General features: G+C 37.9%; 1 protein-coding gene across 1 annotated transcript in view; it reads left to right on the forward strand.

The window, feature by feature from the left end:
• KLHL2 (kelch like family member 2) overlaps positions 1-12,518 on the forward strand; it is an 81,600-nt gene extending 69,082 nt beyond the window's left edge. The window contains exons 10-15 of the mRNA XM_079772550.1: positions 1,850-2,047; positions 2,736-2,837; positions 4,088-4,216; positions 5,208-5,348; positions 10,108-10,251; positions 11,398-12,518. Coding sequence (XP_079628676.1) covers positions 1,850-2,047; positions 2,736-2,837; positions 4,088-4,216; positions 5,208-5,348; positions 10,108-10,251; positions 11,398-11,426 — 743 coding nt within the window. The 3' untranslated portion in view covers positions 11,427-12,518. The remainder of the gene's footprint in view (positions 1-1,849; positions 2,048-2,735; positions 2,838-4,087; positions 4,217-5,207; positions 5,349-10,107; positions 10,252-11,397) is intronic.
• Positions 12,519-13,701: the final 1,183 nt, after the last annotated feature.

The following is a 13,701-nucleotide window of genomic DNA, read 5'->3' on the forward strand; positions in this document are numbered from 1 at the left end:
GCTAGCACTTCCAGTACTATGTCAAACAGGAGTGGTGAAAGTGGACATCCCTGTCTCATTCCTGTTCTTAGGGTAAATGATTTTAGTTTTTGCCCATTGAGTATGATGTTGGCTGTAGGTTTGTCATATAAGGCTTTTATTATGTTGAGGTATGATCCCTCTATTCCCATTTTGCTGAGGGTTTTTATCAAGAAAGGGTGTTGGATTTGGTCAAATGCTTTTTCTATATCAATTGATATGACTGTGATTTTTATCTCTCAATTTGTTTATGTGATGTATCACATATATTGATTTGCGGATATTGTACCATCCTTGCATCCCCGGGATAAATCCTACTTGGTCATGGTGTATAATCTTTCTGATGTAATGCTGGATCTGATTTGCTAGAATATTGTTGAGGATTTTGGCATCTGTGTTCATGCGTCTTGATGGCATATAAAGGATTGCACATCCATGTAATTTAGGGGACTGGGGAGAAAAATCACCTGAGGGTAAGACAGTCGCGGATAGTGGTGCACACCCTGCCTGATCACATCATATGAAACACTGAGCTAGTCAAACACTTAGCGCTGGTGATTCCTGTTTTCTCCACTGGATTGAGAGAACGGAGGCACAGTGCCTGCCCTCAAACTGGGCTAGCAACATAAACATTACAGAATTTAAGAACAACAAAAACTTGAACAATTTAAAGCAATGATATTGTAGGCTGTATAAGATTTATTAAACTTAAAATAGGTGTATTTGCTGTAGGGGTTCAGGAGCTATAGGTAATCCCTCAGGCACAAGTGGTTGGGGAAGGCCTCATAGAGATTGTGGGACTTTCGCTGGGGCTTGAACTTGAAGATCACTAAGTGAGAGGTGCTTCTCAGATAAGGACAACAGAAGAAAAAGCTCAGGAAGTGGAAAGGTGGTTGAAAACTTTAGCAATGTGGTTTTTCTGTCCAGAGATCACCTAACATCTCATTAGCCCCAGGAATCAGCACACTTTTTCTTACAGAATCAGAGAGTTTGTGGGTTATATGGTCTCTGCTACAATTACTAAAATGTCCATGTAGTGTGAAAACAGCCATAGACACTATATAAATGAATGGGTATGGCTGTGTTCCAATAAAGCTTTATTTATGGATGCTGAAACTTCAATTTCATATAATTTTTTTATGTGTCATAGAACATTCTTTTTTAAAAATTGTTTTTCAACCATTTAAATATGTGAAATCATTCTTAGCTCCCCGGTTCTATAAAAATAGCCTGCAGGATGTAATTTACTGACTCCTGATTTAGCCCACTACAGGACAAACTGGGAGCACGTTCTGCAAATTAAGTACAGACATATAGAGTAGAAGATTCAAAATTGAAAGCGATGGGATAAGTACACAGGTTAGAGGAGTTGGCTCAATTTTTAAGTCTGTAAATAAGTCTTTGAAGAAGCCTAGACCTCAGCATTTAAAAAAAATACATTTTTACTGATTTCAGAGAGGAAGGGAGAGGGAGAAAAACATCAATGATGAGAATCATTGATTGACTGCCTCCTGCACAGCCCCTACTGGGGATCGAGCCTGCAACCCTGGCATGTGCTCCGACCGGGAGTTGAAACCTGGCCTCCTAATTCATAGGTCCATGCTCAATCTGCCAGGCCTATTGCATTTTAATAATCTTAGAAAGGAGGACCATTTATTCATTATGTAGTCTTGCGAGTGAATAGCATTTCTTAGGACCTTATTTATTCAGTCAGGATTCTCTTAAGAATAACTTATTCTAATAACAGCTGTAGACATATTGAAAGCAGTCTTTAGGTAGTGGTGGTAGTGTGGTCACACAGTCATCGTTAACTGCTGTGTTTCTTTTGCAGGCATGGTCTACATGGCTGGGCTGGTTTTTGCTGTCGGTGGCTTTAATGGTTCCTTACGAGTCCGCACTGTGGATTCCTACGACCCCGTGAAAGATCAGTGGACCAGTGTTGCTAACATGCGAGACCGGAGAAGCACTTTGGGGGCTGCTGTATTAAATGGATTGTTATATGCCGTGGGAGGCTTTGATGGGAGTACAGGTGATTTCCTTTGCATTTTTTTCACATTGCTGTTAGAATTAATATAGTGATCACATTTACAGAGCGAATCATGGCACAATTATGAGATATCTGAGCATTTTAACAGGTATTATAAAGGTAAGTTTAAAAATTCCATCAAGAATTTCTTTAAGTCAGTGATGGCGAACCTATGACACGCGTGTCAGCACTGACACGCGTAGCCATTTCTGATGACACGCGGCCGCTGAGGCGGCCGCATGCTGAGGATGAAACATTTGCTGCTCCTGCGGATGAAACATTTGCGACTAGAGTCTTGGAGTTAGTTTTTTCCTCAAAGTGACACACTACCCGAGTTATGCTCAGTTTTTTGGCGAAGTTTGACACACCAAGCTCAAAAGGTTGACCATCACTGCTTTAAGTGATATAAGAGTGCTAAGTATGTAAAATTTCCTTCTATGCATTAGTATCAGTCATCTCACTAAGTTTAAAAAGCTAATAAATGTTACTAGTTTGGGTAGGAGCCCTCTGGAAAAGAAGTCATTCCTATTTATCACTTAATCGATATGTTGACATTCATCATTTTTCTCTTTTAATTTTAACCCAGTTTCACATACCTGAACTATTGTTTCCTAACAACATGTGTATAAAAGAACAACCACCTTACATTTTTTCTAGAGGAGGGAAGGAAGAGCACTGTGTTTCATTACAGGCTTATCATCGGTGGAAGCGTATAACATAAAGTCTAACGAGTGGTTTCACGTGGCTCCCATGAACACGAGGAGGAGCAGTGTTGGCGTCGGCGTTGTTGGAGGTAGGTGCAGACGCTTCTGCAGGGGAGCGTTTTCAGGTACATGTGGCTTCTTGGTTGTTAGGAGCGGTTCGGTTCTTCCAGTAATCTAAACACCAGTCTCTGAATGGGCAAGCAAGTGGTCATTTAAAAGGGAACGTAGTATTGTAAAATTTTAATTATCCTTTTAAAAAAATGTTAGCTTGTCTATATAACCTACATATGGCCCTCCCATGCCCACTCTAGCCGCTCTTACACCCTCACACCCTCTGTCAGTCTCCCTCTTCTTCTTTCCTCCCTTCTCTGTCTCTTTGCATATGTAACCTATATAAAACTGTTAACTGATATTAATGCAGTTATTTGGGAGAACAAATCAGATGGCACATATGCAAAATTCTATATCTAGAGAAGGTCTGTTTAACGTTTAAGGGATGGATTGCCACAATTATTTATTTTTATTGTACTTTGTCTCCCAGCAGAGTTTAAGAAAGGCTGTAAGTATTTTTTTGGTGTGAATTCTGCGTCTCCCCTCTCCCCAGCTTGGGTAAATTTTTGGGTGGCCATGCCCTCCCCACTATGGATATAATTCTTTGCACTACCTTATTTTTCTTTAGCAGCTTTATTATACAATTCATCCATTTACAGTGTACAGTTCAGCATGTATCCATCACAATTCATTTTAGAACATTTTTATTACCCTCAAAAGCATCCCTACTCCCCTTAACTGTCACCTCCATCCTCTCTAGCTGTCAGCAGCCACTGCTCTACTTTCTGTCTCTGTATAAATTTCCCATTTCTGGACATTTCACAGGATTTGGTCCTTTGTGACTGGCTTCTCTGACTTAGACAGTTTTCAGGGTTCATTTGTGCTGTAGCATTTACTGGTACCTCATTTCTTTTTGTTGCCAAATAATATTTTATTTTACACTGTTACTAACTCTTGGTTTAACTTTTTTTTTTTAATTTACTAAGATAACTTTGATATTTAATTTTTTGCCAGGGTATTGTTTACTTACCAAATAGTGTTACCCAAAGACATAATGAGTGTACTTTCTGTTCTGTCTGTCAGATTACTGATGAAAATGTTACATTAATACAATAATATATACTCTTCAGATCTTCATAATATGATTTGGTAACTCTACATATCACCATTAGGCAAATCAGTAACACTTTAAAGGGAAACTCTGCTACCATGGAGGGAAATATATTACCTTCTGACTTGAAAAAAAAGCTCTGTATGAATATGGCTTTCTTTGTGATCCCATGTTTAGGTTTGCTGTATGCCGTAGGGGGTTATGACGGAGCTTCCCGTCAGTGTCTCAGCACCGTCGAATGCTATAATGCTACGACCAATGAGTGGGCCTATATAGCAGAAATGAGTACCAGGCGGAGCGGAGCAGGTGAATAGGAACCTCATTTAGCAATTGAAGTAGAAAATGATGGAAAAGAATTAAACAAGTGCAATGATTCACTGACATATTTTTATGTTTTCAGAAAATATATACTGATTCTAATAACATTGTTAAAGTATCCTTTGAATTACACAGGTAGTAGTAGGTAGCTGCACTTAAATTTCACTTTGTAAAATTTCCAAGTGCTACTTAAAGGCTTCTTCTCTGTTTCAGTTAATTATTTACATTGTTTGGCATTTCTTTTAGTTTTTTGTTTTTAGTGCTCATGAAGAACTTGTTTCATCATCAAGTCTCTTCATATCCATTTCTTACAAATTTTGTGCTTTAATACTTGTTATGTAAAATTTCCCAGGGTTGAGAGACCAAAGAAAGAGGTTGATAATCCAGCACTACGCGTTTATTAAGGGGGGTTACATACAAGGTGTGTCTTGGGCTGCAGCAAGAGGACATGGATACCTTCCCTGCCACATGGCAGGCACTAAGGGGTTATATAGGACAGGGTAGGATGGATAGGGTTACTGGGGCATGACCTACCCCTACCCCTTACATGTTTGCCTGGGCTGGGTTACAGACATGTTCCAAGAGGCAGCACATTTGGGGTGTTGGGGAGGGGTCAGCAGTCCTGAAGGAATTTATGAGAAGTAATCTTCTGACTAGAGGGTCACCAACATCAGTCACCTCAGGGAACAGTCTCTCTCAACAGTACTGTTTTGCATTTATCATGAAAGTTGTTTTCAAAATGATTAATGGCCTCTCTTTTTAGAATAATAGTTCTTATTGTGATACTCATTTGTCCATTTTTATTTATTTCCCTTTTTTAGGTTGTATACTTTTAATATCCACTTTAAAAAATATCCACTTACTTTTACTATGAATAATAATTTCAAAATTTTTAGTTATAAATCATTTGAATAAACCCTAATATGCTATAAATTTATTGCTCCTTTTATTCTATAGTTTGGTTCTTTGTGTTTTATAGGTGTTGGTGTGTTAAACAACTTATTGTATGCTGTAGGGGGTCATGATGGCCCTTTAGTGCGAAAAAGTGTTGAGGTATATGATCCCACCACCAATGCATGGAGACAGGTTGCAGATATGAACATGTGCAGAAGAAATGCAGGTATCTGTCTAGTTCACAATTGTAAAATATATATGAATTATATTTACAGTTGTATAGTATCCCTGTGTGTTTCCATTTTTCTTTTGTTGATCTGGGTTTTCTAATGGACTAGGTCTTTAAAAGCAGAATTTTATGTAATAATCCTATATACTAAATGCTTAGTATAGGGTCTGGAACGTAGCAGGTGGTTGTGACACGTCAGTTAACTTACAGTTTGTCCTAGTGGCTATTTTTGGTGATGAATGTAGAGACTCTATTAGAAGAAGAGCCCTCTTTATTTGACATTGATTCACTCTTTCTCACCCAAACATTTTGGAGTGCCTACCATGTATCACGTACTACAAAACCCAGTTCTTAGGAAATTTAGTCCAGTTGAGTAAATATTCATACCGGATTAAAAAGCTAGTGTTTATCTGAATCTGGAGGGAAGCCCAAAGAAGCTAACCCTAATCTAATACGGTTCAGGATTTCTATGAAGTGGAAAAGCTAAAACAACAACAAATAATTTTAAGAAAACTGGGGTCTTCCAGATTAGGAAACTAACTCCTTGAAAAGAAAATCCATGGAAGGGAAATGGAAATAGATTCAGGAAAGCCAGTCTTTTGGGAAATGCTTTTCTTGTTTAAAATGCCATTATCTTCATGCCATTTCCCATAATCCAAAATATGTTCCTGACGAATCTCAAACTCACTATATACCATTGGATGATGTTGTAAGATGCATGCTCCACACCCTCCAAAATGCTCTTCTTAATTTCTCAATTTAAATGTGATTACTATGGGGAACTAAATATTAGTAAATGGGACTGCAAGGACTGTCTACAACAATGAACTTGCGCCTCATTCGATCATTTGTATTTGGTAATGTCCTAGAAACCTCTCAGCTATAGATTATCCAGAATCATGGTAAGACCCACAGATCTGGGCCATAGGTAGAATGAGTGCTTGACCCCAGTATATAGGTATTAAGTTAGAAAAATCAAAGTAATATGTGCACATGCCTTTCCTAGATTAGGACATATACTGCAATTTGAACTTTCATTATTATTTTCCTGAAGATTGGAATAATCTTATTATTTTCCTCTACTCATGTTGTATTTTCAAATAAAAATAAGCTCATTTCTGCTAGCCAGAAGAATAAGGACATACTATGTAGAACAATCATTGCCCTGCTCTGGCCTTTCAAATATTTGAACTACTTTAAAATGGAATGAATTTACTTCCTGTCAAGAGACTAGTATAGTAACACAATTTAGTATTAGTACAGAAGATTCACTCCATTTGCACTTCTGAATGCTGTATATACAAGTAGAGTTGGCTCATTATTTTGTTAATATAAAAATCTGTAAACATCTATTAATTATACCAGTAAAACTATCTATGGAACTACAAAGACCAGTGTGTGAGCATTCTTCTAGATTTTTTGATGCCCTTTAGTACTAGTTCGTAATGGCTCTGAATCTTGTTTAGAATTATTAAATACACTTTATAAAAATACTAGAGGCCCGGTGCACGAAATTTGTGCACAGGGGGTGGGGAGATGTGTCCCTCAGCCCAGCCTGCACCCTCTCCAATCTGGGACCCCTCGAGGGATGACCGACTGCCCGTTTAGGCCCTCTCAATAGGATTGGGCCTAAACGGGCAGTCAGACATCCTTCTCACAATCCAGGACTGCTGGCTCCCAACCACTCGCCTGCCTGCCTTCCTTCCTGATTGCACCTAACCACTTCTGCCTGCCAGCCTGATCACCCCCTAACCACTCCCCTACCAGCCTGATTGATGCCTAACTGCTCCCCTGCCAGCCTGTTTGCCCCTAACTGCCCTCCCCTGCAGGCCTGGTCACCCCTAACTGCCCTCCAATGCAGGCCTGGTCACCCCTAACTGCCCTCCCCTGCAGGTCTGGTCACCCCTAACTGCCCTCCCCTGCAGGCCTGGTCACCCCTAACTGCCCTCCCCTGCAGGCCTGGTCACCCCTAACTGCCCTCCCCTGCAGGCCTGGTCCCTCCCAACTGCTCTCCCCTGAAGGCCTGGGTTCCCCCCAACTGCCCTTCCCTGCAGGCCCAGTCACCCCAAACTTCCCTCCTCTGCTGGCCTGGTCACCCCTAACTGCCCTCCCCTGCAGGCTTGATCACCCACAACTGCCCTTCCTTGTAGGCCTGGCCCCTCCCAACTGCCCTCCCCTGCTGGCCTGATCCCCCATAACTGCCCTCCCTTGTAGACCTGGTCCCTCTCCTGCTGGCCATCTTGTGATGGCCATCTTGTGTCCACATTGGGGCAGCCATCTTGTGTGTTGGAGTGATGGTCAATTTGCATATTACTCTTTTATTAGATAGGATAGCGGCCTGGTGCATGAGTGGGGGCCGGCTGGTTTGCCCTGAAGGGTGTCCCGGATCAGGGTGGGGACTCCCTTGGGGTGTGGGGTGGCCTGGGCGAGGGGCCTGTGGTGGTTTGCAGGCCGGCCATGCCCCCTCTCCCCACCCCCACCCCCCCCGGTGACCCAAGCAGAGGCCCTGGTATCTGGGATTTATCTATCTTCTATAATTGAAACTTTGTAGCCTTGAACAGAGGCTAGGGCAGGCCAGGGTGGGCGGAAAGTTTGGCTTCCTCCATCGCCGGGGAAACGCAAGCCTCCAGCTTGCTCAGTGGCCGCAGCCATTTTTGTTGGGATTTATTTATCTTCTATAATTGAACTTTGTAGCCTTGAGTAGAGTCCACAGCTGGCCAGGGTGTGTGGGAAGCTTGGCTTTCTCCATTGCCCCGGAAACCCAAGCCTCCTGCTCCCTCGTGGCCATAGCCATCTTGGTTGGGTTAATTTGCATACTTGCTCCTGATTGGCTGGTGGGTATGGCTTGTGGGTGTAGTGGAGGTATGGTCAATTTGCATATTACTCTTATTAGATAGGATGGAAATAAAGGTGTTTATCTTTTAACTCAGCAATTTTTTTGTAAAAATTTATATTAAGAAAATAGTTGCACAAGGATGAAAAAAAAGTATGCAAGAGAGATCCTTATTCATTGCTACATCATTGATAAGAGTAAAAAAAACCTAAGAATAACTTAATATCCATTAGTAAATATTTTTGATGTCCATCAAAGACAATTAATAAAATTATGGTATTATCATACATGGAGTACTAAGCAGTCACTTAAAATTATGGAGATCTATATTTATTAACTTGGGCAGATGTCCAAGGTATATTATTTGGAGGAAATGGGTGAATAATAAAATAGCATGTGTATTATGAGCTACTTTGGGGTTTAATACAAGTGTCTGAGTATTTATGCATAGAAAACAGTTGGTAAGAGTAGAGATCACAATTTCATGGTCATTATTCTAAGCAGTATAGGATTACAGGTGATCTTTTTTTCTTTATACTTTTTTAAATGTTTTAAATTCTTGCAAAAAAATAACCCATGAGTTATCTAATAATAATGAAATAAATAATAATTGCTCTCACTTTTTGAAAGAATAACCAGTGAGTATAGTAATTAAAATTTAGAATCATTTTTATCTCCTACTAAAACATAGGATATCCAAAAAAAATGTATAAACACTTTGAATGATTATAAAGTCAGTGTTTTTTAACATACAGTTCATTTTCAAAATTTGAAAGAATCCACAGAAGTGAATAATATTTTTGTCAACTCCTATTTTCAAACTGATGACCATTCTGGTCCAGGCACTGCTGATAATACGAAGCAATGGAATAGCAAACATCAAGAATCGTTTTTTTCGGTATTTGTATGCCCTCAAATTAATCAACTATTGCTGGTTTTGTACCATAAACTTTATCTTTTATGTATCCCCATAAAAAAGTCTAGTGGATAAATTTTATTTGTTCAAAGCTTAGTCTGGCTTCTCCCATTATTTCAAATCGGTTAAACATGAAAAGGAGTAAAAATTGAGTTATCAGATGTTAAAGTGTGTATATACCCTCTGTCCCCAAAAAATGTCTACACAATTATAAAGGCAGTGTTAGTACTTAAACTGCATTTTCAAACTTCCTGTAGCATTTTAGGATGAGTTTCCTTTGTTCAAAGCTTAGTCTAGATGAAAAGAAAAAAATATCAATTGAGCCATCAGCTATTAAAGTGTGTATACATGTTTTTTGAGATACCCTCTATAGTTTTTCCTTAGGTTTCCTTAACAAGTTGACTTTGAGTTACCAAACTTATTTGACCCTAATTTTTTTATTTTTAATAATAAAGTGTGGATTAACATTGTTTCTAACCTATAAGTAAGATTATTGTGAAGATTAAATAAAGTATGCAAAAATAAAGCAGCTAGCCCTCGCCGGTTTGGCTCAGTGGATAGACCATCGACCTGCGGACTGAAGGGTCCCAGGTTTGATCCTGGTCAAGGGCATGTGCCTGGGTTTCGGGCTTGATCCCCAGTAGGAGGCGTGCAAGAGGCAGCCAACCAATGATTCTCATCATTGATGTTTCTCTCTCTCTCTTTCCCTTCCTATCTGAAATCAATAAAAATTAAAAAAGCAAACACAAAAACAAAAGAGACAAAAGAAACAGCAAATCTGAATTTAAAAATATAAAAAATAAAGCAGCTACTGCATAAATGACACAATAGGAGCTTAGAAGTGGTATTAGACTCTCCCATATAAAAACAATTCCTTCTCTCTTCACCATTTTCTTTTCTTGCCTCCTTTAAGGAAGTGTTTCTAGATCACCTCACCAAATGTGCAGGGATATTCATATTCATCTAAATTTTTAAAATAATTGCTTTTTTCTCCAATTTTTTTAAAGGCGTTTGTGCTGTCAATGGTCTGTTATATGTAGTTGGAGGGGATGATGGCTCCTGTAACTTGGCATCAGTAGAATATTATAACCCAACAACTGATAAATGGACAGTTGTGTCATCTTGTATGAGCACAGGGAGAAGTTATGCAGGTAATAATTGTCTACTTTTCTTACAGTCTTCTATTACAACATAGAAAATTAACACCATTATGATTTTCACATTAAAAATTTTTAATGTTATAAGAAGAAAGTCTTTTCTCAAAGTATATTTTATTTCTTGTTCTTAAAACAATATTGGATGTGTATTTTCTGAAATAAAGCAGTGGTATTCTTTTATCATTCTACAATCCTTTGTATTTAAAATTATAAGTCTTTCCATTGCAGGATCATATACTAAAACTTAACATGGCTAATATCTGTGTGCAGTGGAGTGGAATTCACTCTGTAGCGAGGCTTTCGTTACTCAGATACACAAGAAATTTGACCCCTACAACATCCCCCTGGCAGGGCATGTGTGATAGTATTATAGTGAAATAATTTTTCTTACTTAGAATAGCACTGGTTGAATTATAAAATATAATTTTTGTCCATGCTCTTAGTAAGAGAAATGGTAATTCTCTTTATTAAATATAATGATGAGCCTCCAAAACTGTATGTTTCATATTAATTACTCTGATGACAGGAATTTATATCACTTTAAATATTAGAATGATTCTAGAACATGCTAATATTGATCCAGTGTTGGAGAAAAAAGAAGTTTATACTAATTAACCATCACTATTGTTTATGTATCATCCAAACAACATCTAATAGAACTATATATAATAGGATTCCAGAACATGACTGAAAATTAGGAAAAATTTTTTAAGTTTCATTGATATCTAATTGACATAGGAAAAACAGCATATATTTAAGCATACAGTTTTATTAGTTTTGACATATGTATATACCCATGAAACCAATACCATAGTCAAAATAATGAAAATAAGTATTAATCACCCCTGAAAGTTTCTTTGTGCCCTTTGGGTGTTAGGTGGATTTTAGTATCTCCTGAGTAAATTTATTTTTCCTTCTTTGTAACTACAAAGAGCAAAAGAGTAATCTGGATTAAATAGTCTGACGTTTTGGTCTATAACTAAACAGATTTCACTGCAATTTAAATTAAAATGATAGTACTTTTGATACAGCATGATTTGTTCAGACCCTGTTGCTTGAGTAATAAAGAATTCAGTATTTTCTCAGATATACAGAATGCTGCCTGTAACTTCTGTTTTATTTCTTCATTTCTTTGCTTAGGGGTCACAGTTATTGATAAACCGTTATGAGCCCGAAGGACATTTCTGGCATATTTATACATGAGAAACAGACTTCAACAAGTATTTCTGAAGTGACTTGAGAATCCAGCACTTCTCCACTTGTAGCTGCACTTTAAGTCTCCGCAGAAAATAAGATCGGCTGCCTTTAGAGGCCTCAGATTCTGAAGATTATTTTTGGTAGAAGCACCGTGTAGGCTTTTTCTGCAATGAGCAGCAGCTGACTGAATTTTAATAAAAAATCTGGACTGCAGTACTTACTCTTCAGTCTTTAGACAACAGTTGCTTTCATAAAGACTAATTATCAACCTTGAACGACTATGGATTATTTTGTGAAGGAGGACAAAAGAATATGTGTTGTAAAATTAATTTTTTCTTTATTCCTTCTCCTAAAAATCTGTATACACAGGAACTGAAAATCTTTGGACAGGTATTAAATTCTATGTAAGTATACAAACTAGTTGAGGGATAAAACTGTTTGCTTTTATAAAATTCTTTGATTACATGAGTATAATAAATGGTGTGCATATAACTGTGTGTGTATATGCTTTCCTTTAAATATGTTTGAAAAGATGTTTGAAACTTGATTATACTATTTATAATTGGCACAGTACTTTGAATTATGCCAGTACTACATTGTAAAACAGAGTTGTATTTTTTGATATTTAACAATGCTTAACACTTTAAAATGCCACTTCTGAGGAATGAACATGGTGTAACACACTTGAATATGTGTGATGCCAAACTTTTTAAAAATAAAATGTAAATTATGCTTATTTATTATTTCCTTCCTTTGGTTTAATCTTGGTCATGTTTTCGGTGTGTATTTTTAATTTTTTTCTTAAAGTAACACTTTGGCATGATCATTACTGCAGGTTTTTGATGAATATAATGAATGTATGGAATTCAATTGAATTTGCATGGTCTTAAGAATTTTTTCCATGTGTATAAATTTAGCAGCTATTACCAGAAGAGAGAACTTTCTGTGAGTAGCCATGTGTGCTGATCAGATAAAATTTTTCTGAGGTCTTCAATTAATCTCACTTTAAAAATGACCAAAACATGTCTTTCTGGAATTACCTTTGAATAAAAGTTTGTATATTATTTGTTTTACATTGTCCTTAATTTTTATCTATTTAGTTTGATTTTAAGAAAGTTGCCTGCTCAGTTTCTCTGTTCTTTTGTAAAATTTGCATTTTCTAACTTCACAAATCAATACTTTTTATTTGTTGCCAAAGTAACGTCTTAGGCGAGTCTGTTAAATCAATAACTGAAGTCACTGAAAATTGTTCTCCAAGAAAAAGTTACCTCAACTATCAAGGAGAAGTCTCCCAAGGACTGGTGATATTTTAAGTTTTTATATTCCTCTGTCCCTCAAATGGGCAGGACACAAGGTAAAGATAACACAAATAGCATTGAACCAAAAAAAAATCAAAGAAAAAAATATATACTCTAAAGAAACTAATTTTGATATAAAATAAAAGGAATTAAGGAAACGGGAGTTGGGGAGCGGGGTGGACAGGTGAGGTGCTGGACACAAGAGGGGCAGAGAAGAAAGCGAGAAGGCCGGGAAGTGATGGGATATGGTGGCTATTCCTCAGGAGAGGAATTTAAAAGGTTAGCATGAGCTTGTTGCTAGAACACTTGGGAGGAAAGATTTATAACTGTGATATAATACCTATTTAATATAGAGTATTCACATTTAAACATAGAACAATATTTTTTTATTCATTTTATATAACAACAAAAATTGCATTTCTCACAATTCTGGAAGCTGAGAATTTCAGGATCAAGGCACCAGCAGATTCAGTGTCTAGTGAGAACCCACTTCCTGGTTCACGGACTGTCTTTTTGCTGTGTCTTCGCACCTATGGGAATTTCTGTGGTCAATTTCATCAGAGCACTGATCCCATTCATAAGGACTCTTAGTCCCCCCTGACCTAATCACCTCCAAAAGGCTCCCGTGCCTCATACCATTACTTTGGGGATTATGTCTTCCTCAAATTCCTATGTTGAATTTGGGGCAACATAAACATACTGTCTGGCCATTGGAGAGATGTTTGGAGTAGGAAGGGACGGGCACTTCCCAGAGCATAGTCTAACCCCCAAAGGGATTAAATACAACTGTTTCCAAAGCTCCACTCACCGTGAACCACACCTAAACAGTCTGATCTAGATCCTGGTACAAAAGATGACAATGCAAAAACCCTCCCCTCTGCCAATGACCCGAGACCACAAGAAGTAACCTGTTGATCAACTGCTTCAGAAATTAACACTCCAATATCAA

The sequence above is a fragment of the Cnephaeus nilssonii genome, assembly GCF_951640355.1.
Source record: "Cnephaeus nilssonii genome assembly, chromosome: 5".
NCBI lineage: Eukaryota > Metazoa > Chordata > Mammalia > Chiroptera > Vespertilionidae > Cnephaeus > Cnephaeus nilssonii.